This window comes from Leptodactylus fuscus, chromosome 9 (genome assembly GCF_031893055.1).
Source record: "Leptodactylus fuscus isolate aLepFus1 chromosome 9, aLepFus1.hap2, whole genome shotgun sequence".
Taxonomy (NCBI): domain Eukaryota; kingdom Metazoa; phylum Chordata; class Amphibia; order Anura; family Leptodactylidae; genus Leptodactylus; species Leptodactylus fuscus.
The window spans coordinates 5,379,440-5,406,031 of NC_134273.1; the positions used below are offsets into that span (position 1 = coordinate 5,379,440).

The 26,592-nt window shown below is 43.3% G+C and overlaps 1 protein-coding gene across 7 annotated transcripts in view; it reads right to left on the reverse strand.

Moving 5' to 3' along the window:
* Nucleotides 1-1,997: 1,997 nt before the first annotated feature.
* The window catches only part of DAB1 (DAB adaptor protein 1), a 499,349-nt gene continuing 474,754 nt past the window's right edge, over nt 1,998-26,592 (reverse strand). For 3 of the 7 annotated variants that reach the window (XM_075286463.1, XM_075286461.1, XM_075286458.1), the window contains 5 exons: nt 16,079-16,187; nt 6,974-7,519; nt 5,260-5,384; nt 4,088-4,183; nt 1,998-2,495 (listed from right to left, as the gene is read on the reverse strand). In XM_075286463.1, the coding sequence (XP_075142564.1) occupies nt 4,103-4,183; nt 5,260-5,384; nt 6,974-7,519; nt 16,079-16,187 (861 nt within the window). In that variant the 3' untranslated portion in view covers nt 1,998-2,495; nt 4,088-4,102. Of the gene's footprint in view, nt 2,496-4,083; nt 4,184-5,259; nt 5,385-6,973; nt 7,520-16,078; nt 16,188-26,592 lie in introns of all 7 variants that reach the window. The other 4 variants (XM_075286464.1, XM_075286462.1, XM_075286459.1 and 1 more) reach the window with 3 other exon arrangements.

Consider the following 26,592-nt stretch of genomic DNA (forward strand, 5'->3'; position numbering starts at 1 on the left):
GAGAAGGGGTTTAGGAGAGTGTGGGCGGGTACTGGGAGGGGAGACGCCCACACTCTCCAGCCGCATCAAGCCCCGCCTACTCCCTGCATCTCTACAATACTAGTCTAGGGAGGCGAGTAGCTCGGAGTAGCCGAGCTGAGCGCACAGCCCGATGTAGAAGTGCTGGCTGATGTAGCAGTGTAGCAGTGTCCAATGTAGCAGTCCGAAGCAGCAGAGCTGAGTGTGCAGCAGGGTTCAGCTGAACCTGCTGCACACTCAGCTCTGCTGCATCTGATGTAGCAGTGCTGAATGTGCGCTGAACCATGCTGCACACTCAGCTCTGCTGCATCTCTGTGTGTGCTGAGCTCTGCCGCTTCTCCATGTAGCAGTGCTGTGTCAGCACTGCTACATCTGAGATCGGACCACAATGGAAACTGCTGTGGACGGATCTTAGACTCCGCCTCCTCCAGCAGAACCAGCGTTGATTGGCCGAATGCAGTACACTGTCCAATCAACACTGGTCAATGCATTCCTATGGGAAAAAGTCAGCTCGCGCATATCGCAAGCTGACAGGGATCCCGACCAGATAGAGCCCCAAAGAGCTGGGTGAGTAACAGTCCCCCCTAAATAAAGGTAATCCCTAGCTAACCCTGCCTGTACATCTGTCCCTGTCTCACAGTCACATAGGTCACAGTCTCATATTAATCGAAAGTTAAATCCACCATTCGTCTAAATTGGAGGTTACCTGCCGCCAATTCCTTTTTCTGATTTTTTTTTATGCCTCCGTTGTCGCAGTTCCCGTCCCACCTCCCCTGCGCAGTTATTGGTGCAAAAAATGTGCCAGGGAAGGTGGGAGGGGATGCAAATTTTTTGTGAGTTTGCCTTGTGGTATTCGATTAAAAACGATCATCTCGAACGGCCTGATATTCGATCAAATGGTGTTCGCTCATCTCTATAAATTATCAATTATTTTAAAAAAATGTAAAAATTTACAAAACCGTCAAACACATTCCTCTAACAAACATGGCGGAAGGTTCTCAGAATCAGCGGCGCGTTACTCCGTAGGAACGGGGGCGTTGGTCCAATATATGAAGGATCGCAGACTGGTAGAATTTTGTTGGAATTATTTTAGGCATCCGGGGCTTTCACTTTCACGAATCTCGCCAGTAAACAGAGATGGTCGTACAAGAATCCCCATTCAGTTTATTAGATTTCGACAGGATAATTACTCAGCAAAAGAACTCTGTGATCTGAACCCTGTTTATGACACTTTGTGTTTTTTTTCCCTGCTACAATGTAACAGCCAACGTGTTAGAGTCAAATAATAAAAAAAATCATAACAAAAACAAACGAAAATTCTTCTATTTACAAAACCTGCCATTTGTTCAATGAATTATTTAAAGCCTTTCCTCATTTTCAAGAATTTTCATGTCACGATTATAAAATAAAAATCATTTTTTTTCTCCTAATGTACAAAAGAGACAGAGATGAGCCGTTTAATCACAGAATTTTTTCTTTTTTCTTTTTTTTTTTTTATAACAAAATTCATGCCTCCAAAGTTCCAGAACGAAGTCTGATTTTTTTTTTTTTTTTTTTTAATATCCAAATCCAGATTTGGAATTATTCCAGAGTTGTTGGGCAAAGGAATAAGTTTTTTTTTTTTTTCTTTTTTGTTTTTCAAAAATGGCACGTGTAGAAGAATCTTGTCTGCATAGCCGAACAGCAGCAAGGTTAAGTGCGGAGGAAAAATACCTCCCAACTCCTTCATTAGAAAGTTCCTTTGTTAAGTAGAACAATCGGGTCCTTCCATTGTCCCAGACTCCAGATCTGCTCTAGAACGGCGTTGGCCTCGAATGTCCTCTCGTCAGTCCAAAAGGCCGTATTATAAAAACAATATTACTTCTCTTATAGTATCCAGTGTTCGCAAAGTGTGACCTCCTCCCCCTCCCCCAACCCTTGCCCCTCCAAAAAAAAAAAAAAAAACGAAAAAAAAAAAGTTACTTTTCTATCGTCTTCCTTCCAACCAGGACGTCTTGAGATTTTCAAAAAGTTTCTAATAAAACATTGACAAAGAATAAACTGTGTAAACTTCAGTCTCGCCGTCCGTAACTTTTTGCTACATTACGATTGATTTGTAAAAAAAAAAACAAACCAAAAAAAGAAAACCTAAAGGAAATAAATTGTGGAAATTGTAGTAAAATACTAAACACCATCCTTCGAAATTAAAAAGAAAAATTCAGCTTCATGGTGGAGTCCAGAATCAACGTTCCTTGCAAAGCTTTCAGGTGAATGATGTCAGAGCCGGGGTGTTTTCCGTTCACCCTTGTGCTCCGTTCACCGGGGTTTTTTCTTCTTTCAGGACGCCGGTAAAACCCATTGTTATGGTCAATTGAAAGAATGCTGCCATTGTGGTGCCGTAGCCGGCCGGAGGGTCGGTCAAGTCTTGGAGCGCTACAAGCGTAACTCTATTTCATAGGTCTTCTAATCTGAGCATAGACGGGATCTTCTGATCTGACCTGTGGACACGGAAAAATATTAACGTGGCTCCAATTATCAGCCATGACAAAAAAAAGGATCCACTAGACACCAGGGACATGTATAGCTACATAGTAGTCTCCAAAGATGTAATTATTAACCCACTAGATACCAGGGACATGTATAGCTACATAGTAGACGCCAAAGTTCTAATTATTAACCCACTAGATACCAGGGACATGTATAGCTACATAGTAGTCTCCAAAGATCTAATTATTAACCCACTAGATACCAGGGACATGTATAGCTACATAGTAGACGCCAAAGTTCTAATTATTAACCCACTGGATACCAGGGACATACAGTATATAGCTACATAGTAGACGCCAAAGATCTAACCCACTAGATACCGGGGACATGTATAGCTACATAGTATTCTCCAAAGTTCTAATTATTAACCCACTAGATACCGGGGACATATATAGCTACATATTAAGTTCTAATTATTAACCCACTGGATACCAGGGACATACAGTATATAGCTACATAGTAGACGCCAAAGATCTAACCCACCAGATACCAGGGACATGTATAGCTACATAGTATTCTCCAAAGTTCTAATTATTAACCCACTAGATACCGGGGACATATATAGCTACATATTAAGTTCTAATTATTAACCCACTGGATACCAGGGACATATATGGCTACATAGTAGACTCCAAAGTTCTAAATATTAACCCACTGGATACCAGGGACATGTATAGCTACATATTAGACTCCAAGAGCAGACGGCATGAAGACATGGTATGAGACGCCTCAATAACAAGTGATCTTCTAGACATCAGGAATCTAGACTCTACTAGACACTGGAGACAAATATGTACATACAAGACACCGACAGTTATAGGTACCAAGCCCTGATCCACCAGATCCCAGCGACATGTATTCCCCTACCAGACACCAGGGTTATAATCTATAACTCCCTCCATAATATATTCTTAGTGATCCACTAGACAGCAGGGATCACACACAGCAATAACCAGCGACATCATCATTAACCCGCCAGACATTAAAGATTTTATTAATGAGCCAGAAACCAAGGACATCATCATTAACAAGCCCCTAATTATTATCCTACACAGGAATTATTCTCACTAACAATCCACTAAACACCAGGGAGATTTGTATTGATCCAATGTCCACCAGGGATGGAGCCTATTAACCCGAAAAACACCAGGGATGGGATTATTAATATTGATGTAAGGAATAAACACTGGAATCATCTGGAAATAAATTCATTAGCTGAGGAATATTAATAGTGGATTAGACACCAGGGATATCCATATGAGCTCACCGGACACCACTGAGGTTACTACCGACCGCCGGGACACCAGGGTTGCAATTACCCTCCATGTTCCTTTAGTGCCCCCCCCCCCCACCTTTATACCACCAGACACCTATGGTATACGTATACTGTCATATATAGCAGATCCTGTGGATGTCATGAGATGGGATATTAAACAAGACACAGACACCATGCCATAGAACACCAAGCAAGGAAGGGATGAAATGGATATAAAGTAGCAAAACAAGCACAACGTCAGGAATAGGAGGAAGGACAGATACCTACCCCAGTCTGTGCTCTCTAGCTCCCGACCTGTGGGCTTATAGAGTCACCACTGGGCTCGCCTACATCAGCCGAGGCTGACGCCTGAGAAGCATCAGGCTACGAGAAGAGGAGGAAGCCAAGATCAGTTTAGTACAGAAAGAAGACAAAGCGTTAGAAGCATCAAACAGGGCGGGATGTTATACAGTCTGCACAAAGCTCATGGCCTACCCCAATATCATGTCCTACCCCAATATCATGGCCTACCCCAATATCTCCGGCCTCAGCTCTCCAGGTGTTCTTAGACTGCAGTAACCGGTATGTAGCCGTCATGGCGTCCGGGAAGTTGTAGTTTTGCAACAGCTGGAGAGCCGGTGCGGTAGATCGTGAGGTTTGGAGACATTTCATTATTGGGCCTCATGTTATTGTATCTAGATAAGGTTTGCTACATTCTTTACATTGTTACAATTTTCTGCTGTACATGGAGGATATTGTGGTGCACATTTGGGGCAAAGCTCTCTTCACCACCCCCGTTCTGCGCCCCACACACCACATTGTGCAAATGTGTAGGGAACGGGACGGTCACAGCATATTCATTCGTGAGTTACTTGACTTACTTGGCCACAATTTTTTTAGAATATTTGGGCAAATTTTTAGTGCATTATGCAAGTCACATTCCTTATTTTTCCTTATGAGAATCTACACCCAAATGTCTGACATGTACAAGCATTTTAGCCCAAACTGCCCACAGATGTGCCCTGTTTACCCCAGTGTCTATAATGGGAAATCTGGGCCTATGTAGCCACAAAGTGACAGTATATCTCATCACATGGGGTTATGAAATCAGAATACGAAAATCGAATATGGTTGAGATCTTTTGGCAAGTTACACCTGACTGCAGAGTGGTCGTCCTCCATAGCGTACAACAGCTTTAGGGACACTCAGGGTCTTATATTCTAGAATTATCTCTTCTCTCAGATGCTTAGGAGAATGTTCCATATTTCTAATGACATAAGACATCGGACAGTTCCTTCCAGGACAAGATCAAACCAATCACTAACGCATTTCAGGCATCAAACATGAGAACCTACTTTGGGACCCCTCCGCCTTCATCTCCCCGGGAACGTGTTTTGTCTGCAGTTTTCTATTGTCTAGGGGGTGAGGGATTGGGATTTGGATATGTAAGAACAACTTACAGTATCTTCTACAGTTTTACTGGGACTTTCAAAGCCTTCTTCAAAGATGTCGTCTGCGTTGGGATCGCTTGTGTGAGACGCCGAAGACTTTGATGGGGAGCTCTGCCTTGGGGCTGGAGTCGGGGCTGGAGCAGACATGACATTGGATACAATTAGGATACATTACAACTTCTCCTGTAAACATCAAGTTTTTGTTTTATTTTAAAAAAAAAGGTCACAATTTTTTTTTACAGAGAGTATTAAAATGACATTGAGAAGGAGCGCAGCTCTGGAGGACATGCTTAGGTGGAGATAAAAGAATCATTTGTTAGAGGATAGATAAAGAACATGGTCTCTTATGAAAGCCATATTTCATTTTATATTACAGATTTGCCTGCCAGACGTTAAACAGACTCCATCAAATTCTTTTTGGAGTCAGTGGTTCGAAACTAATAATTTTCCTCTGCAGCCTGTTTGCTGTCTAAACCTGTTGAGATGCATTTTTCATACAGAAACCAATGCATTCATCACGGAGCCGTATTTGGCTCAGGAGAAGGCGCCGGAACGTGGTCTTTTATTTGGCGCCGTCTACCTATGCGAGAGCGGCGGGATCCTATCTGGGCGTCAGTGATGAATTTTTATATCAAGGCAAATACCGTCGTCATTAATGTTCTGTCTAATGAAAAAGGACACTTCAAGTCAAGCCACGGGCGCGGAGAGAAACGGCGCGCCGCCGATGGATTCATAAGATGGTAAATGAAGAGATTTGTCATTTACTGACAACGCGTTCGAGTAGGAATAAAATGCTGACTGTAGGGAAAAAAAATATCGCTGGAACGCACAACATTCAGCGGCATGAAGAATCACAAAAAGTTTTACAAAAATTGCCTTAATAGTTCATTTCCTTCCAGATCTGGATTCCAGGTCAGAAACGTCTCCGTGCAGGTTATTATAGGGGAGTGCTCAGACGTGACCCGGGATTTTCCATCTGAATTTGCAGAATCTGGAGGGTTTTATAGTATCAGCAAAGTGGATGAGAGCACCGGAGGTGCAAATGTCAAAACTGTAGCAAATATCTGTTCATTTAGTTACATTGACGTTTAGTTAAATCTGCAACATATTTGCAACAAAATTGCTGCAGCACCGGGCGGGACCTCTGCAGTGATGAAGGATCTGACAACCATAACCTCTGACACCAGTGACCCTGTAGCAGCCACATGGGAAGTACTGGAGCCTGTGACTGGGACAGCGGGTCAAAGAACCTTACATAGATAAAAATGGAAAATTCCTTGAAGAATTTTTGTGGACTGTTCCTTTAAGGAGCATTTCCTCTAAAGGGAAAACAATCCATGCCATGTAAGCCCTTGAGCTGTCCAAAATGTGGCAGAGTGACAACCAATTTGGCGACTGTTACGTTTGGACATTGGTTGTCACCATGAATATAAAGTTGGGCTGGCTTTTGGACAAGTGCCGTTCTGCCAATGTCTCATATCCTCCCCCATACATGCCTATATTGGGCTCAGTCAAGGGTACATGTGTTCTTCATGGGGTGATGGGAATAAGCCATCGCTAGACAACTCTCCTGATGGAACATGGCTGATTTACCATCCCCCCCCCCATCTGTCAGCAGGACACCTCCCATACACGTCCAATGGCCAACAACACATAGTCTAGGTTCAGTAGATGGCAGAAGACTACCGATACCCATATGCCGCCTCCCAAATTTGGTACTTACGGGAATTAGTAGACGGTGAAGTGGAAGTCATAGGCGTCAAGTTTAATTGTGAAATATCAAAGTCGTCACAGTCGTCTGTATCCTGAGCCAACCCAACTTTGTCGAAGTAGCTTGAGAAGGCCTCTGAGGTACAAGAGAGGGACGGCTGATCTGGCTGCCGTGATGGCACCGGAGGGGGGTTTACCATCTGAAAATCCTTAAACATCTCTTTCGTTACTTTCTGGCCGGGCTGTAGAGGACTGGATCGCAATGAGTCACTGGTTGGTGGAACAGCGGCTACCGGGGCAGTAGTACCTTGAAACATGGCTGCTTGGAAAGGCAATACAGTTTGTGTTGGCATGAAGGCAGTAGGTGGAAACTGGCCAGGAAGGGTTGGCCATGGCTGTTGCTGAGTAGGAGGGTAGAGGCCCGGTTGAGCCCATGCTATCGTTTGGCTTCCCTGCATGACCTGAGCAACTGGAGACTGGCCACCAAGAACCATCTGTGGTTGCATCATTGGTTGTTGTCCCCAGAATGAAGGCTGGACCGCTCCCATCGCAACGTAGCCTAAAAAATCATAAAAAAACACAATGAGACATTGAAGCTTTACAGCAGAGGAAATATCACATCAACTAAAAAACATCATGGCCAGGAAAACCAAGGACTTTATGGACAGTGCCCCCGCAGGCCAAATAGGATATCACAGTCTGTCCATAATACATCTAAAGATCTTTGTGGAACTTTCCTGAAGATTAATTCTATGGGGTCTGGATTTGTTGAATCTGTGACCCCTCTAAAGATATGGTGTGTAACTAAAGTGTTCGCTCCAGGTCCTTAGCCACATGCAGCTCAATAGGGCGAGGACCCTCCAATTGTGCACAGGCAGCTGCTGAGCCCCAGCTAATAACACGACTGCTATAGGATATTGCAAAAGTCTTCACACCCCAGTGCACAAGGGTGCAGGAACACTGATGATGTGTTAGTCACTGCGGTGCGTCGTCCTCCTCTCTATAGACTTCTTTATATTATGCACATAGAGGTAATACAGGGAAGCTTCAAAGAGCGACTGATGTATACAATAACATATTAGAGTATGGACTTGGGCGCCAAATTTACAGGAGGCCAAATTGGATTTGCTGCACGTTATGTTACGTCAATAAGTTCTGGGTTTTGCAGCAAAAACTGGGACAAAGTTGTAAGTAGTGACCAAAGAGCAGAACCGTGCCATAAAGTGAGCCGCATCAATGAAGTCACCTGATCATACGTGTGCAGGTCCTGAGGCCAGATATGACTACATGTATGTGAAGGGTTACAGTGTGCAATACTTTAAGACGTTTAGTCTGGGGTCTGAGTTTAGGGGGTCTGGGTTTATATGTAGGAGGTTTGGTCTAGGGTATATTTATTTAGGGGGTCTCATTAGGGGTCTGTATATATATAGGAGGTTTGTAGAGGGTATGCATTCTGGTCAGGGGTCTGTATATATTTAGGGGTCTGGTAAGGGGTCTATATATATTTAGGAGGTCTGGTAAGGGGTCTGTGTATATTTAGGGGTCTGGTCAGGGGTCTGTATTTATTTAGTGGTCTGGGGTTTATATATATTTAGGGGTCTGGTCAGGGGTCTGTATATATTTAGGGGTCTGGTCAGGGGTCTGTATATATTTAGGGGTCTGTATATATTTAGGGGTCTGGTCTGGGGTCTGTATATATTTAGGGGTCTGGTCTGGGGTCTGTATATATTTAGGGGTCTGTATATATTTAGGGGTCTGGTCAGGGGTCTGTATATATTTAGGGGTCTGTATATATTTAGGGGTCTGGTCTGGGGTCTGTATATATTTAGGGGTCTGTATATATTTAGGGGTCTGGTCAGGGGTCTGTATATATTTAGGGGTCTGTATATATTTAGGGGTCTGGTCTGGGGTCTGTATATATTTAGGGGGTCTGGTTTGGAGTCTGTGTACATTTAGAGGTCTGGTCTGGGTCTATATATATTTAGAGGTCTGGTCTGGGGTCTGCATATATTTATGGGGTCTGGTCTGGGGTCTGTATATATTTAGGGGGTCTGGTCTGGAGTCTGTGTACATTTAAAGGTCTGGTCAGGGGTCTGTATATATTTAGGAGGTCTGGTAAGGGGTCTGTGTATATTTAGAGGTCTGGTCTGGGGTCTGTATATATTTAGGGGGTCTGGTCTGGGGTCTGTATATATTTAGGGGGTCTGTTTGAAGCTTCATATTTATTTAGGGTGTCTCCACAGGGGTCTGTATTTTTAGGACGTTTGTTCAAGGGTCTGTATTTCTATAGGGGTGTTATTGCGAGGCTGTATTTCTATAGGGGGCCTGTGTATATTTAGGGGGTACAGTCCACGTCTGAGGATTCCCCACTGGATGTGTCTCTATGTTACACGGTTACATGAATGCCCTGATTTCAGCACAGGGGGTGATCCACATATATGTACAGGGGTCATCCATAGGTACCCTCCTCCCCCTCTCCATTTACATATTCCGGCCTCATCCTAAGTCATTAAGGACAAACACAGAACCTGTCAAATTTCAATTTTCCACAGACTGATTTTCAGGGTCACCGCGCCGCACCCCGTCCTTTAAATTAACGCCCGTCTTCTCTTTATCAGCGAGGTGTGAATTAATCATGTCTTGTAAATCTTGACTCCAAACCTTCCCAGGAGGCCGAGCGCCCGCACCACTAAAGAGGTGAAGGGATTCATTTGTAGGGAGTCTTTGCAGAGTGTTAAGGGTTAATTTAAAGCTGACACCTTGGTGTTATCATCCATCTTGTTTTAATGTGCTGGTCATGGAAGCTATGCATATATAACAACCTTGCAGCTCAGGGGAGGGGGACGGGGGGCTCCCGGAATCAGATGTCAGCAGAATGGCCATTGTTCTGGTCCCATTCTCAGGGGGACGCGGATTCTGGGATTGGGAGAATCTTCTTGTAAGATTTAAAGGTCCTTCTGGAAATGGTGAATTACAATAAACCTTTGAGACTAGGAGAATGTATGACATGAGATGGAAGGGAATGCTGGGACTTATAGTAGTTACATCTTATACAAGGACTCTGTAGGAGGTTGGGAGGGACAGAGGAGTCTGGAGGGGGATAGAGGAGTCTGGAGGAGGACAGAGGGGTCTGCAGGGGGACAGAGGGGTCTGGAGGAGGACAGAGGGGTCTGGAGGGGGACAGAGGGATCTGGAGGAGGACAGAGGGGTCTTGAGGAGGACAGAGGGGTCTGGAGGAGGACAGAGGGGTCTGGAGAGGGACAGAGGGGACTGAAGGAGGACAGAGGGTTCTGCAGGGGGACAGGGGGGTCTGGAGGAGGACAGAGGGGTCTGTAGGAGGTTGGGAGGGACAGAGGAGTCTGGAGGAGGACAGAGGGGTCTGGAGGGGGACAGAGGGGTCTGGAGGGGGACAGAGGGGTCTGGAGGAGGACAGAGGGGTCTGGAGGAGGACAGAGGGGTCTGCAGGGGGACAGAGGGGTCTGGAGGGGGACAGAGGGGTCTGGAGGAGGACAGAGGGGTCTGCAGGGGGACAGAGGGGTCTGGAGGGGGACAGAGGGGTCTGGAGGAGGACAGAGGGGTCTAGAGGGGACAAAGGGGACTGGAGGAGGACAGAGGGGTCTGGAAGGAGCAGGGGGTTCTAGAGGAGTCCAGAGGGGACAGAAAGGTTCAGAGACAACAGAGATGTTTAGAGGGCGCAGATGGATATGGAGGGGACAGAGAGGTCTGAATTAACCGCCCCCCTCCCCTCTATTCAGAACCTATACATGCTATTCCAAACCAAGCATACACATCAGTGGGCAGTCAAAAAAGGAAAAGCTGTCAGCAAATTCATTGTTGGCCCAACATCTATCCAGCAGGTAAATCCTTTGCCTAATCTGTGGCCTCCCTGCCTGACCACGTGGTGCAAGACCTCAGTGCAGGATAACCGTGACTTCTGACAACCTCCTATGATAACCCTGACAACCCCCTACGCGTCCTGTATACTAAGGTCTGGAGCCCGGATCTTTCTCAGATTTCACATTGTAATGACCTCGGATTATGATAATGACTTCATTGGAATATCATGAATAATCATGGCGGACCCAGCGGCGCCGCACAGAGACCTCCAATACATGATATGTAACTATGGAAAGACGTTTAGCTTCAAAATGCAGAATAAGACAAGATGATGGGGAAAGCGCAGGATTCCTGGGTTCGAATCCTGCCAGGAACAACATCTGCAAGGTTCTGCTGATGAGTATTGTCATACGTTACTGACATGTTGTATGTCAGCAAAGGTGAAAGATCTCATCTGTACACATTCTGCTGTATTATTACATTGAGCATCGTGTAGTCTTCACTGCATTAATCTCCCTGGCATGCACATATATATATATATATATATATATATATATATATATGCAGAGGGCGGATGCCTGGCATGCTACAGTGTGTAAATCCTGCAGATCTTTCCTGGTCTAGCAGATGGAGAAGGTTATAGACATGGAAGGAATTATAATCTTGGCCACGCGGTGGCGCTGTGGCTCTATCCTCTGCCATGAGTTCCTCACAATCTCTTCTGCTTTTCCGGGCCGCAGAGCGATGAGCAGATAGTCTTCAATTATGAATAAACTTCTGGTCGACCTGCTGCATTGCTTAGAATTAAGTAAACACCGCCATGCTTTATACTGAATGACCGCGTCTAATTGTTTCATGTGCTGATGATTGGACATGGAGGATTTCTGGGGCTGCTGCAGCCGCTGGTACGAGGCCTGTCCATCGCATAGACAGGGGATAGTTACCAGCAGCACTTAGCTGGGAAATAATGTCACAATATTACACCTGAGCCGTATTATCTACATGTGAGATGTGGAGGTCAGTGTGCACAGAGTCCTGGCATGTCACCTCGTCCCCGCCCTCACATACACCTACAGCAATGGCGGCTCCGGCTGTGCAAGAGAAACATTGTTGGGTAAAGTTTTAGCAGGATGATGATAAGACTAAAGCCACACACTGCAGAAAAGTTGCAGTTTTTGGAACCAAAGCAAGTAGTGAATTCATGTCTGTATGTTCCCGGTGTTTGTGTCGTCCTCTCTGATCTGATATCTGGGTCATATTCTAAGATACGACTCCCACCAGAGGCTCCCATAACTTAGGGGAGTGCAGATGGTGCAGGCGCACCTGGGCCCAGGAGCCTTAGCATTAGGTGTCTCTTCCCAATATGCTGCACCATAGACTACACATTACATTTGGGTGTCTGGTACAGATCTTGTATTGGAGCCCCAGGAGCTTCACGTTATGCTTTTGGGCCCCATGATTCCTTGTTGCACCCGCTCCCCCTCCCCATAGTATCACTCTCTCTGACTAGGACCCGGATCAGGTTATAACATTATCCAGTCTATCGGTTTATACAAATCCGATTATTTCATTGGCCGCCGGTGCAGGGTCGATACTGAAGCGTCTCCTGAAAGGTTATTCATAGATTTTCCTCTTTACTGGTAATTTGTCTGAGCCCCCCCCCCCCCCCCCGGGATGATTTACTCCTGTGTGTCAGCTCTCCTTGACTTGCTGCAAGTCAGCTCTAATTCACACTGGGAGTATTCCAGATAACATCAGAGGATACATTGGAGAACAAACAGTAAGACAAGGTCCTCTGAATTATGGAAACTCGCCCCTAAATGTGTCATTCCCTGAACCCTAACCCTGAATCTATCACCTTGTATAGCGGAGCAATGATCCATGTGATGTCATCAGTAGAGCTCCAGGGGGAAGCACCTAAGTAACACCCAGAACCCCAATATCATTGACCACAATAAGGACATCATGGCTGGTTATCAGGAGGACACTACATGTATGAGAAGATAACCTGACCACAATAAGGACATCATGGCTGGTTATCAGGAGGACACTACATGTATGAGAAGATAACCCGACCACAATAAGGACATCATGGCTGGTTATCAGGAGGACACTACATGTATGAGAAGATAACCTGACCACAATAAGGACATCATGGCTGGTTATCAGGAGGGGACACTACATGTATGAGAAGATAACCCGACCACAATAAGGACATCATGGCTGGTTATCAGGAGGACACTACATGTATGAGAAGATAACCTGACCACAATAAGGACATCGTGGCTGGTTATCAGGAGGACACTACATGTATGAGAAGATAACCCGACCACAATAAGGGCATCATGGCTGGTTATCAGGAGGGGACACTACATGTATGAGAAGATAACCCGACCACAATAAGGGCATCATGGCTGGTTATCAGGAGGGGACACTACATGTATGAGAAGATAACCCGACCACAATAAGGACATCATGGCTGGTTATCAGGAGGACACTACATGTATGAGAAGATAACCTGACCACAATAAGGACATCATGGCTGGTTATCAGGAGAGGACACTAAATGTATGAGAAAATAATCCGACCACAATAAGGACATCATGGCTGGTTATCAGGAGGGAACACTACATGTATGAGAAGATAACCTGACCACAATAAGGACATCGTGGCTGGTTATCAGGAGGACACTACATGTATGAGAAGATAACCCGACCACAATAAGGACATCATGGCTGGTTATCAGGAGGGGACACTACATGTATGAGAAGATAACCTGACCACAATAAGGACATCATGGCTGGTTATCAGGAGGACACTACATGTATGAGAAGATAACCTGACCACAATAAGGACATCGTGGCTGGTTATCAGGAGGACACTACATGTATGAGAAGATAACCTGACCACAATAAGGACATCATGGCTGGTTATCAGGAGGACACTACATGTATGAGAAGATAACCCGACCACAATAAGGACATCATGGCTGGTTATCAGGAAGACACTACATGTATGAGAAGATAACCTGACCACAATAAGGACATCATGGCTGGTTATCAGGAGGACACTACATGTATGAGAAGATAACCCGACCACAATAAGGACATCATGGCTGGTTATCAGGAGGACACTACATGTATGAGAAGATAACCTGACCACAATAAGGACATCATGGCTGGTTATCAGGAGGACACTACATGTATGAGAAGATAATCCGACCACAATAAGGACATCATGGCTGGTTATCAGGAGGACACTACATGTATGAGAAGATAACCTGACCACAATAAGGACATCGTGGCTGGTTATCAGGAGGACACTACATGTATGAGAAGATAACCTGACCACAATAAGGACATCGTGGCTGGTTATCAGGAGGACACTACATGTATGAGAAGATAACCTGACCACAATAAGGACATCATGGCTGGTTATCAGGAGGACACTACATGTATGAGAAGATAGCCTGACCACAATAAGGACATCATGGCTGGTTATCAGGAGAGGACACTACATGTATGAGAAGATAACCTGACCACAATAAGGACATCATGGCTGGTTATCAGGAGAGGTCACTACATGTATGAGAAGATAACCTGACCACAATAAGGACATCATGGCTGGTTATCAGGAGAGGACACTACATGTATGAGAAGATAGCCTGACCACAATAAGGACATCATGGCTGGTTATCAGAAGGGGACACTACATGTATGAGAAGATAACCTGACCACAATAAGGACATCGTGGCTGGTTATCAGGAGGACACTACATGTATGAGAAGATAACCTGACCACAATAAGGACATCGTGGCTGGTTATCAGGAGGACACTACATGTATGAGAAGATAACCTGACCACAATAAGGACATCATGGCTGGTTATCAGGAGGACACTACATGTATGAGAAGATAGCCTGACCACAATAAGGACATCATGGCTGGTTATCAGGAGAGGACACTACATGTATGAGAAGATAACCTGACCACAATAAGGACATCATGGCTGGTTATCAGGAGAGGTCACTACATGTATGAGAAGATAACCTGACCACAATAAGGACATCATGGCTGGTTATCAGGAGGGGACACTACATGTATGAGAAGATAATCCGACCACAATAAGGACATCATGGCTGGTTATCAGGAGGACACTACATGTATGAGAAGATAACCTGACCACAATAAGGACATCATGGCTGGTTATCAGGAGGACACTACATGTATGAGAAGATAACCCGACCACAATAAGGACATCATGGCTGGTTATCAGGAGGGGACCCTACATGTATGAGAAGATAACCTGACCACAATAAGGGCATCATGGCTGGTTATCAGGAGGACACTACATGTATGAGAAGATAACCTGACCACAATAAGGACATCATGGCTGGTTATCAGGAAGTCACTACATGTATGAGAAGATAACCTGACCACAATAAGGACATCATGGCTGGTTATCAGGAGGACACTACATGTATGAGAAGATAACCCGACCACAATAAGGACATCATGGCTGGTTATCAGGAGGACACTACATGTATGAGAAGATAACCTGACCACAATAAGGACATCATGGCTGGTTATCAGGAGGACACTACATGTATGAGAAGATAACCTGACCACAATAAGGACATCGTGGCTGGTTTCAGTCCATATAAAGTTATGGTTGATCTTCTGTTCTTAATTTTAATAACATGGAACTTACTGGAGACGAGTCAGGAATTTCCAGGAGGAATAACAAAGGAACAGATTTCTCAGAAAATATAAGGAATACAAGCAACCACTAAAACAGACATGTCAGGATATCTAAGAGGTCTATATCTGACAGGCACTGACTATCTGGACATGATAAGATGGATGACATCTATGAGTCTCTCCTATAAGATGTACCATGAACCTACAGACCTGACAACTACTTTCTCGCTTTACTGAGACCTGACAACTACTTGCTGTAGTGAGCAGATTGTATCTGATAGATATAATGACGTTTGCCATAGTGATGAGTCTCCTCTAGCGCTGCGCTTTGTCCTAGAATTTGCTCAGTGTCTTCTGCTGCCCCAAGGACCTTCTCCACTGGGGTCTACAAGGTCCGAGGAGCTGCAGGAAGTCTCCATTGTCTTCTTTCTATTGTGGGCCCCGGTGGGGACGGTGAGTGATGACAATCTGCACAGCACTACTGAATATGTTGGCGAAAATGACTAAAAATGACAAAGATGAAATCTCCCCACTATTCCATATCACTGTGAGCTTCCAAAATAGACAAGGGCCTTTTGTCACCTGATGGCAGAGCAACGGGATTGTAAGAAAGGGGTCCGAACATAGGAGCAATGGCTGGGTGGAGCTGGGTGGGATATTTCATAAAGGCATCACCTGGAGTCGCTGGGGTCTACAAGACAAAGCAACAGGGAGAAGATCTGGTTACAAGGATCATACGGCATCTCTACTGGAACCAAACAGTATATAGTATATACATGACAGCTACAGCACATGTCCCATAATCCGGATCCTGGGAATACCAATAGTCTGACATTATAAAAACATGGCGACAGAAAGAGCGCCACACCTGTCCATAGGTTGTGTCTGGTACTGCAATGTCACTCTCCTGAAGTGGATTGTACAGAGCGGTAATACCAGTCACAACCTATGCCCAGGGGTGGCGCTGTCCTGGAAGAAAACAGTGATTGATGATGTCGATGCCGGATTAAGGGAATGGTTACAAAGTTATTATATACAGCCATAAATGATGTGCAAATTATACATCACAGAAAGGGACAGACCATAAAGCAACATTATCCATTGGTGCATTTCATAAAGTGGATCCGACACAGCTGACTGGGTGAATGATATGAAGATGGGGGGCCATTGCTAGAATGAGACATCCCCTTTAAGAGAAAGTCACACGGAGGAATTTGACGCGGATTCTGCTAGACAAAAACAGACAAAGATTTTGACCCTGAATTTGAAGCAGAATTTGTAGATGGCGCTCTTGTACCCCTAGACCACGGTGATATATGATGTGCATAAACACTAAGGAAATGTATCAAAAGGAAACATCACCAGGAAATGATTCCAAAGTTATTCATGAAATAGTTTTTGATACATTTTATATATTTCTGCCCTCAGAGACGTCTTAATGTTTCCAGGACAAATTCTTCTTCATGATCCTTCCATTTATTATTCTGTACAATGTAATGAGAAGTAGGAAAAAATCCAGAATGGGGTGAAACTGGAGAAAAACTGCATTTGTGGAACTTTCTTCCGGGCTTCATTCTCACGGCGTTCACTATGCAGCCAAAATGACCCTCCACCCGTGTTCTATATTTTGGTACAATTCCGGGAATACAAAATGTCTATGCTTTTATTTACATTTTAACAAAAATGTGAAACTTTGCAAAAAATTTTTTTTTAAAAGTCACCATATTGTGACACCTGTATTTTTTTTTTTATTTCCACGCACGGGGATCAGGGTCAGGTGTACTCTTTAGTTATATCATTAAGGGGGATGTCTATCGCTTTGATCACTTTTTATTCATTTTTAGCAAAACAGTGAAAAACTGATACCAACGTCTATGTGTGTCACAGTAATATTTTACTTTTATATATACTCCAGGGAAAGGGGGTGAATTGAACTTTTTAAAAATATTTTTTAAACTTTTAAACTTTATTTTTCTATTTTATTAGTTTTATTACTTTTCCTAGCATTTATGAAACCCAGACTGGTCCATGTGACCACCACACAGAGAAGTGCTATTGGTCACTGCACAGAGAACATCTCCACTGCTTTACAGTGCAGTGAGGGCATTGTACATTACACCCCTCCATCTGACACTATATATTGTACATTACACCCCTCCATCTGACACTATATATTGTACATTACACCCCTCCATCTGACACTATACATTGTACATTACACCCCTCCATCTGACACTATCCATTGTACATTACACCCTCCATCTAACACTATACATTGTACATTACACCTCTCCATCTGACACTATATATTGTACATTACACCCCTCCATCTGACACTATATATTGTACATTACACCCCTCCATCTGACACTATACATTGTACATTACACCCCTCCATCTGACACTATACAGTATATTGTACATTACACCCCTCCATCTGACACTATATATTGTACATTACACCCCTCCATCTGACTCTATATATTGTACATTACACCTCTCCATCTGACACTATCCATTGTACATTACACCCTCCATCTAACACTATACATTGTACATTACACCCCTTCATCTGACACTATATATTGTACATTACACCCCTCCATCTGACACTATACATTGTACATTACACCCCTCCATCTGACACTATACATTGTACATTACACCCCTCCATCTGACACTATACATTGTACATTACATCCCTCCATCTGACACTATATATTGTACATTACACCCTCCATCTGACACTATATATTGTATATTACTGCCCTCCACCTGACACTATACATTGTACATTACACCCTCCATCTAACACTATACATTGTACATTACACCCCTCCATCTGACACTATACATTGTACAATACACCCCTCCATCTGACACTATATATTGTACATTACACCCTCCATCTGACACTATATATTGTATATTACACCCCTCCACCTGACACTATACATTGTACAATACACCACTCCATCTGACACTATACATTGTACATTACACCCCTCCATCTGACACTATACATTGTACATTACATCCCTCCATCTGACACTATACATTGTACATTACACCCTCCATCTGACACTATATATTGTACATTACACCCCTCCATCTGACACTATACATTGTACATTACACCCCTCCATATGACACTATATATTGTAAATTACACCCCTCCATCTGACACTATATATTGTACATTACACCCCTCCATCTGACACTATATATTGTACATTACACCCTCCATCTGACACTATACATTGTACATTACACCCCTCCATCTGACACTATATATTGTACATTACACCCCTCCATCTGACACTATACATTGTACATTACATCCCTCCATCTGACACTATACATTGTACATTACACCCCTCCATCTGACACTATATATTGTAAATTACACCCCTCCATCTGACACTATATATTGTACATTACACCCTCCATCTGACACTATACATTGTACATTACACCCCTCCATCTGACACTATATATTGTACATTACACCCCTCCATCTGACACTTGGCATTGTACATTACACCTCTCCATCTGACACTTGACATTGTACATTACACCCCTCCATCTGACACTTGGCATTGTACATTACACTTATCCATCTGACACTTGACATTGTACATTACATCCCTCCATCTGACATTCCGCATTGTACATTACACCCCTCAATCTCACACTTGGGATTGTATATTACACCCCTCCATCTGACACTATATATTGTACATTACACCCCTCCATCTGACACTATATATTGTATATTACACCCCTCCATCTGACACTATACATTGTACATTACACCCCTCCATCTGACACTATCCATTGTACATTACACCCCTCCATCTGACACTATACATTGTACATTACACCGCTCCATCTGACACTTGGCATTGTACATTACACCTCTCCATCTGACACTATCCATTGTACATTACACCCCTCCATCTGACACTATCCATTGTACATTACACCCCTCCATCTGACACTATACATTGTACATTACACCCCTCCATCTGACACTATCCATTGTACATTACACCCCTCCATCTGACACTATACATTGTACATTACACCCCTCCATCTGACACTATATATTGTACATTACACCCCTCCATCTGACACTATACATTGTACATTACACCCCTCCATCTGACACTTGGCATTGTACATTACACCCCTCCATCTGACACTATACATTGTACATTACACCCCTCCATCTGACACTATACATTGTATATTACACCCCTCCATCTCACACTATACATTGTACATTACACCGCTCCATCTGACACTTGGCATTGTACATTACACCTCTCCATCTGACACTTGGCATTGTACATTACACCCCTCCATCTGACACTATACATTGTACATTACACCCCTCCATCTGACACTATACATTGTACATTACACCCCTCCATCTGACACTTGACATTGTACATTACACCCCTCCATCTGACACTTGACATTGTACATTACACCCTCTATCTCACACATGGCATTGTACATTACACCCCTCCATCTCACACATGGCATTATACATTACACCCCTCCATCTGACACTATACATTGTACATTACACCTCTCCATCTGACACTTGGCATTGTACATTACACTCCTCCATCTGACACTATATATTGTACATTACACCCCTCCATCTGACACTTGGCATTGTACATTACACCCCTCCATCTGACACTTGGCATTGCACATTACACTCCTCCATCTGACACTATATATTGTACATTACACCTCTCCATCTGACACTTGGCATTGTACATTACACTCCTCCATCTGACACTATATATTGTACATTACACCCCTCCATCTGACACTTGGCATTGTACATTACACCCCTCCATCTGACACTTGGCATTGTACATTACACTCCTCCATCTGACACTATATATTGTACATTACACCTCTCCATCTGACACTATACATTGTACATTACACCCCTCCATCTGACACTTGGCATTGTACATTACACCCCTCCATCTGACACTTGGCATTGCACATTACACCCCTCCATCTGACACTATATATTGTACATTACACCCCTCCATCTGACACTTGGCATTGTACATTACACCCTCCATCTGACACTATACATTGTACATTAAACCCCTCCATCTCACACTTGGCATTGTACATTACACCCCTCCATCTGACACTTGGCATTGTACATTACACCCCTCCATCTGACACTATATATTGTACATTACACCCTCCATCTGACACTATATATTGTACATTACACCCCTCCATCTGACACTATATATTGTACATTACACCCTCCATCTGACCCTATACATTGTACATTACACCCCTCCATCTGACACTATATATTGTACATTACACCCCTCCATCTGACCCTATACATTGTACATTACTGCCCTCCATCTGACACTTGGCATTGTATATTACACCCCTCCATCTGACACTATATATTGTACATTACACCCTCCATCTGACACTATATATTGTACATTACACCCCTCCATATTACACTTGGCATTGTACATTACACCCCTCCATCTGACACTTGGCATTGTACATTACACCCCTCCATCTGACACTATATATTGTACATTACACCCTCCATCTGACACTTGGCATTGTACATTACACCCCTCCATCTTACACTTGGCATTGTACATTACACCCCTCCATCTGACACTGTATATTGTACATTACACCCCTCCATCTGACACTTGGCATTGTACATTACACCCCTCCATCTGACACTTGGCATTGTACATTACACCCCTCCATCTGACACTATATATTGTACATTACACCCTCCATCTGACACTATACATTGTACATTACACCCCTCCATCTGACACTTGGCATTGTACATTACACCCCTCTATCTCACACTTGGCATTGTACATTACACCCCTCCATCTGACACTATATATTGTACATTACACCCCTCCATCTGACACTATACATTGTACATTACACCCCTCCATCTGACACTTGGCATTGTACATTACACCCCTCCATCTGACACTTGGCATTGTACATTACACCCCTCCATCTGACACTATGTATTGTACATTACACCCCTCCATCTCACACTTGGCATTGTACATTGCACCCTCCATCTGACACTATACATTGTACATTACACCCCTCCATCTGACACTATATATTGTACATTACACCCCTCCATCTGACACTATACATTGTACATTACACCCCTCCATCTGACACTATATATTGTACATTACACCCTCCATCTGACACTATATATTGTACATTACACCCCTCCATCTGACACTATACATTGTACATTACACCCCTCCATCTGACACTATACATTGTACATTACACCCCTCCATCTGACACTATACATTGTACATTACACCCCTCCATCTGACACTATATATTGTACATTACACCTCTCCATCTGACACTATACATTGTACATTACACCCCTCCATCTGACACTATATATTGTACATTACACCCCTCCATCTGACACTATATATTGTACATTACACCCCTCCATCTGACACTTGGCATTGTACATTACACCCCTCCATCTGACACTATACATTGTACATTACACCCCTCCATCTGACCCTATACATTGTACATTACACCCCTCCATCTGACACTATATATTGTACATTACACCCCTCCATCTGACACTTGGCATTGTATATTACACCCCTCCATCTGACACTATATATTGTACATTACACCCTCCATCTGACTCTATATATTGTACATTACACCCCTCCATCTGACACTATATATTGTACATTACACCCCTCCATCTGACACTTGGCATTGTATATTACACCCCTCCATCTGACACTATACATTGTACATTACACCCCTCCATCAGACCCTATACATTGTACATTACTGCCCTCCATCTGACACTTGGCATTGTATATTACACCCCTCCATCTGACACTATATATTGTACATTACACCCTCCATCTGACACTATATATTGTACATTACACCCCTCCATATTACACTTGGCATTGTACATTACACCCCTCCATCTGACACTTGGCATTGTACATTACACCCCTCCATCTGACACTATATATTGTACATTACACCCTCCATCTGACGCTTGGCATTGTACATTACACCCCTCCATCTGACACTTGGCATTGTACATTACACCCCTCCATCTTACACTTGGCATTGTACATTACACCCCTCCATCTGACACTATATATTGTACATTACACCCTCCATCTGACGCTTGGCATTGTACATTACACCCCTCCATCTGACACTTGGCATTGTACATTACACCCCTCCATCTGACACTTGGCATTGTACATTACACCCTTCCATCTGACACTATATATTGTACATTACACCCCTCCATCTGACACTTGGCATTGTACATTACACCCCTCCATCTGACACTATACATTGTACATTACACCCCTCCATCTGACACTATACATTGTACATTACACCCCTCCATCTGACACTATACATTGTACATTACACCCCTCCATCTGACACTATATATTGTACATTACACCCCTCCATCTGACACTATATATTGTACATTACACCCTCCATCTGACACTATACATTGTACATTACACCCCTCCATCTGACACTTGGCATTGTACATTACACCCCTCTATCTCACACTTGGCATTGTACATTACACCCCTCCATCTGACACTATATATTGTACATTACACCCCTCCATCTGACACTATCCATTGTACATTACACCCCTCCATCTGACACTATACATTGTACATTACACCCCTCCATCTGACACTTGGCATTGTACATTACACCCCTCCATCTGACACTTGGCATTGTACATTACACCCCTCCATCTGACACTATGTATTGTACATTACACCCCTCCATCTCACACTTGGCATTGTACATTGCACCCTCCATCTGACACTATACATTGTACATTACACCCCTCCATCTGACACTATATATTGTACATTACACCCCTCCATCTGACACTATACATTGTACATTACACCCCTCCATCTGACACTATATATTGTACATTACACCCTCCATCTGACACTATATATTGTACATTACACCCCTCCATCTGACACTATACATTGTACATTACACCCCTCCATCTGACACTATACATTGTACATTACACCCCTCCATCTGACACTATACATTGTACATTACACCCCTCCATCTGACACTATATATTGTACATTACACCTCTCCATCTGACACTATACATTGTACATTACACCCCTCCATCTGACACTATATATTGTACATTACACCCCTCCATCTGACACTATATATTGTACATTACACCCCTCCATCTGACACTTGGCATTGTACATTACACCCCTCCATCTGACACTATACATTGTACATTACACCCCTCCATCTGACCCTATACATTGTACATTACACCCCTCCATCTGACACTATATATTGTACATTACACCCCTCCATCTGACACTTGGCATTGTATATTACACCCCTCCATCTGACACTATATATTGTACATTACACCCTCCATCTGACTCTATATATTGTACATTACACCCCTCCATCTGACACTATATATTGTACATTACACCCCTCCATCTGACACTTGGCATTGTATATTACACCCCTCCATCTGACACTATACATTGTACATTACACCCCTCCATCAGACCCTATACATTGTACATTACTGCCCTCCATCTGACACTTGGCATTGTATATTACACCCCTCCATCTGACACTATATATTGTACATTACACCCTCCATCTGACACTATATATTGTACATTACACCCCTCCATATTACACTTGGCATTGTACATTACACCCCTCCATCTGACACTTGGCATTGTACATTACACCCCTCCATCTGACACTATATATTGTACATTACACCCTCCATCTGACGCTTGGCATTGTACATTACACCCCTCCATCTGACACTTGGCATTGTACATTACACCCCTCCATCTGACACTTGGCATTGTACATTACACCCCTCCATCTGACACTATATATTGTACATTACACCCCTCCATCTGACACTTGGCATTGTACATTACACCCCTCCATCTGACACTATACATTGTACATTACACCCCTCCATCTGACACTATACATTGTACATTACACCCCTCCATCTGACACTATATATTGTACATTACACCCCTCCATCTGACACTATACATTGTACATTACATCCCTCCATCTGACACTATACATTGTACATTACACCCCTCCATCTGACACTATACATTGTACATTACACCCCTCCATCTGACACTATATATTGTACATTACACCCCTCCATCTGACACTATACATTGTACATTACAACCCTCCATCTGACACTATATATTGTACATTACTCCCCTCCATCTGACACTTGGCATTGTACATTACACCCCTCCATCTGACACTATGTATTGTACATTACACCCCTCCATCTCACACTTGGCATTGTACATTGCACCCTCCATCTGACACTATACATTGTACATTACACCCCTCCATCTGACACTATATATTGTACATTACACCCCTCCATCTGACACTATACATTGTACATTACATCCCTCCATCTGACACTATACATTGTACATTACACCCCTCCATCTGACACTATACATTGTACATTACACCCCTCCATCTGACACTATACATTGTACATTACACCCCTCCATCTGACACTATATATTGTACATTACACCCCTCCATCTGACACTATACATTGTACATTACACCCTCCATCTGACGCTATACATTGTACATTACACCCCTCCATCTGACACTATACATTGTACATTACACCTCTCCATCTGACACTATATATTGTACATTACACCCCTCCATCTGACACTATATATTGTACATTACACCCCTCCATCTGACACTATACATTGTACATTACACCCCTCCATCTGACACTATATATTGTACATTTCACCCCTCCATCTGACACTATACATTGTACATTGCACCCCTCCATCTGACACTATACATTGTACATTACACCCCTCCATCTGACTCTATATATTGTACATTACACCCCTCCATCTGACACTCTATATTGTACATTACACCCCTCCATCTGACACTATACATTGTACATTACACCCCTCCATCTGACTCTATATATTGTACATTACACCCCTCCATCTGACACTATATATTGTACATTACACCCCTCCATCTGACACTATACATTGTACATTACACCCCTCCATCTGACACTTGGCATTGTACATTACACCCCTCCATCTGACACTTGGCATTGTACATTACACCTCTCCATCTGACGCTATATATTGTACATTACACCCCTCCATCTGACACTCTATATTGTACATTACACCCCTCCATCTGACACTATACATTGTACATTACACCCCTCCATCTGACTCTATATATTGTACATTACACCCCTCCATCTGACACTATATATTGTACATTACACCCCTCCATCTGACACTATACATTGTACATTACACCCCTCCATCTGACACTTGGCATTGTACATTACACCCCTCCATCTGACACTTGGCATTGTACATTACACCTCTCCATCTGACACTATACATTGTACATTACACCTCTCCATCTGACACTATACATTGTACATTACACCCCTCCATCTGACACTATATATTGTACATTACACCCCTCCATCTGACACTATATATTGTACATTACACCCCTCCATCTGACACTATACATTGTCCATTACACCTCTCCATCTGACACTATATATTGTACATTACACCCCTCCATCTGACACTATACATTGTACATTACACCTCTCCATCTGACACTTGGCATTGTACATTACACCTCTCCATCTGACGCTATATATTGTACATTACACCCCTCCATCTGACACTATACATTGTACATTACACCCCTCCATCTGACACTATATATTGTACATTACACCCCTCCATCTGACACTATATATATTGTACATTACACCCCTCCATCTGACACTATATATTGTACATTACACCCCTCCATCTGACACTATATATTGTACATTACACCCCTCCATCTGACACTATACATTGTACATTACACCCCTCCATCTGACACTATATATT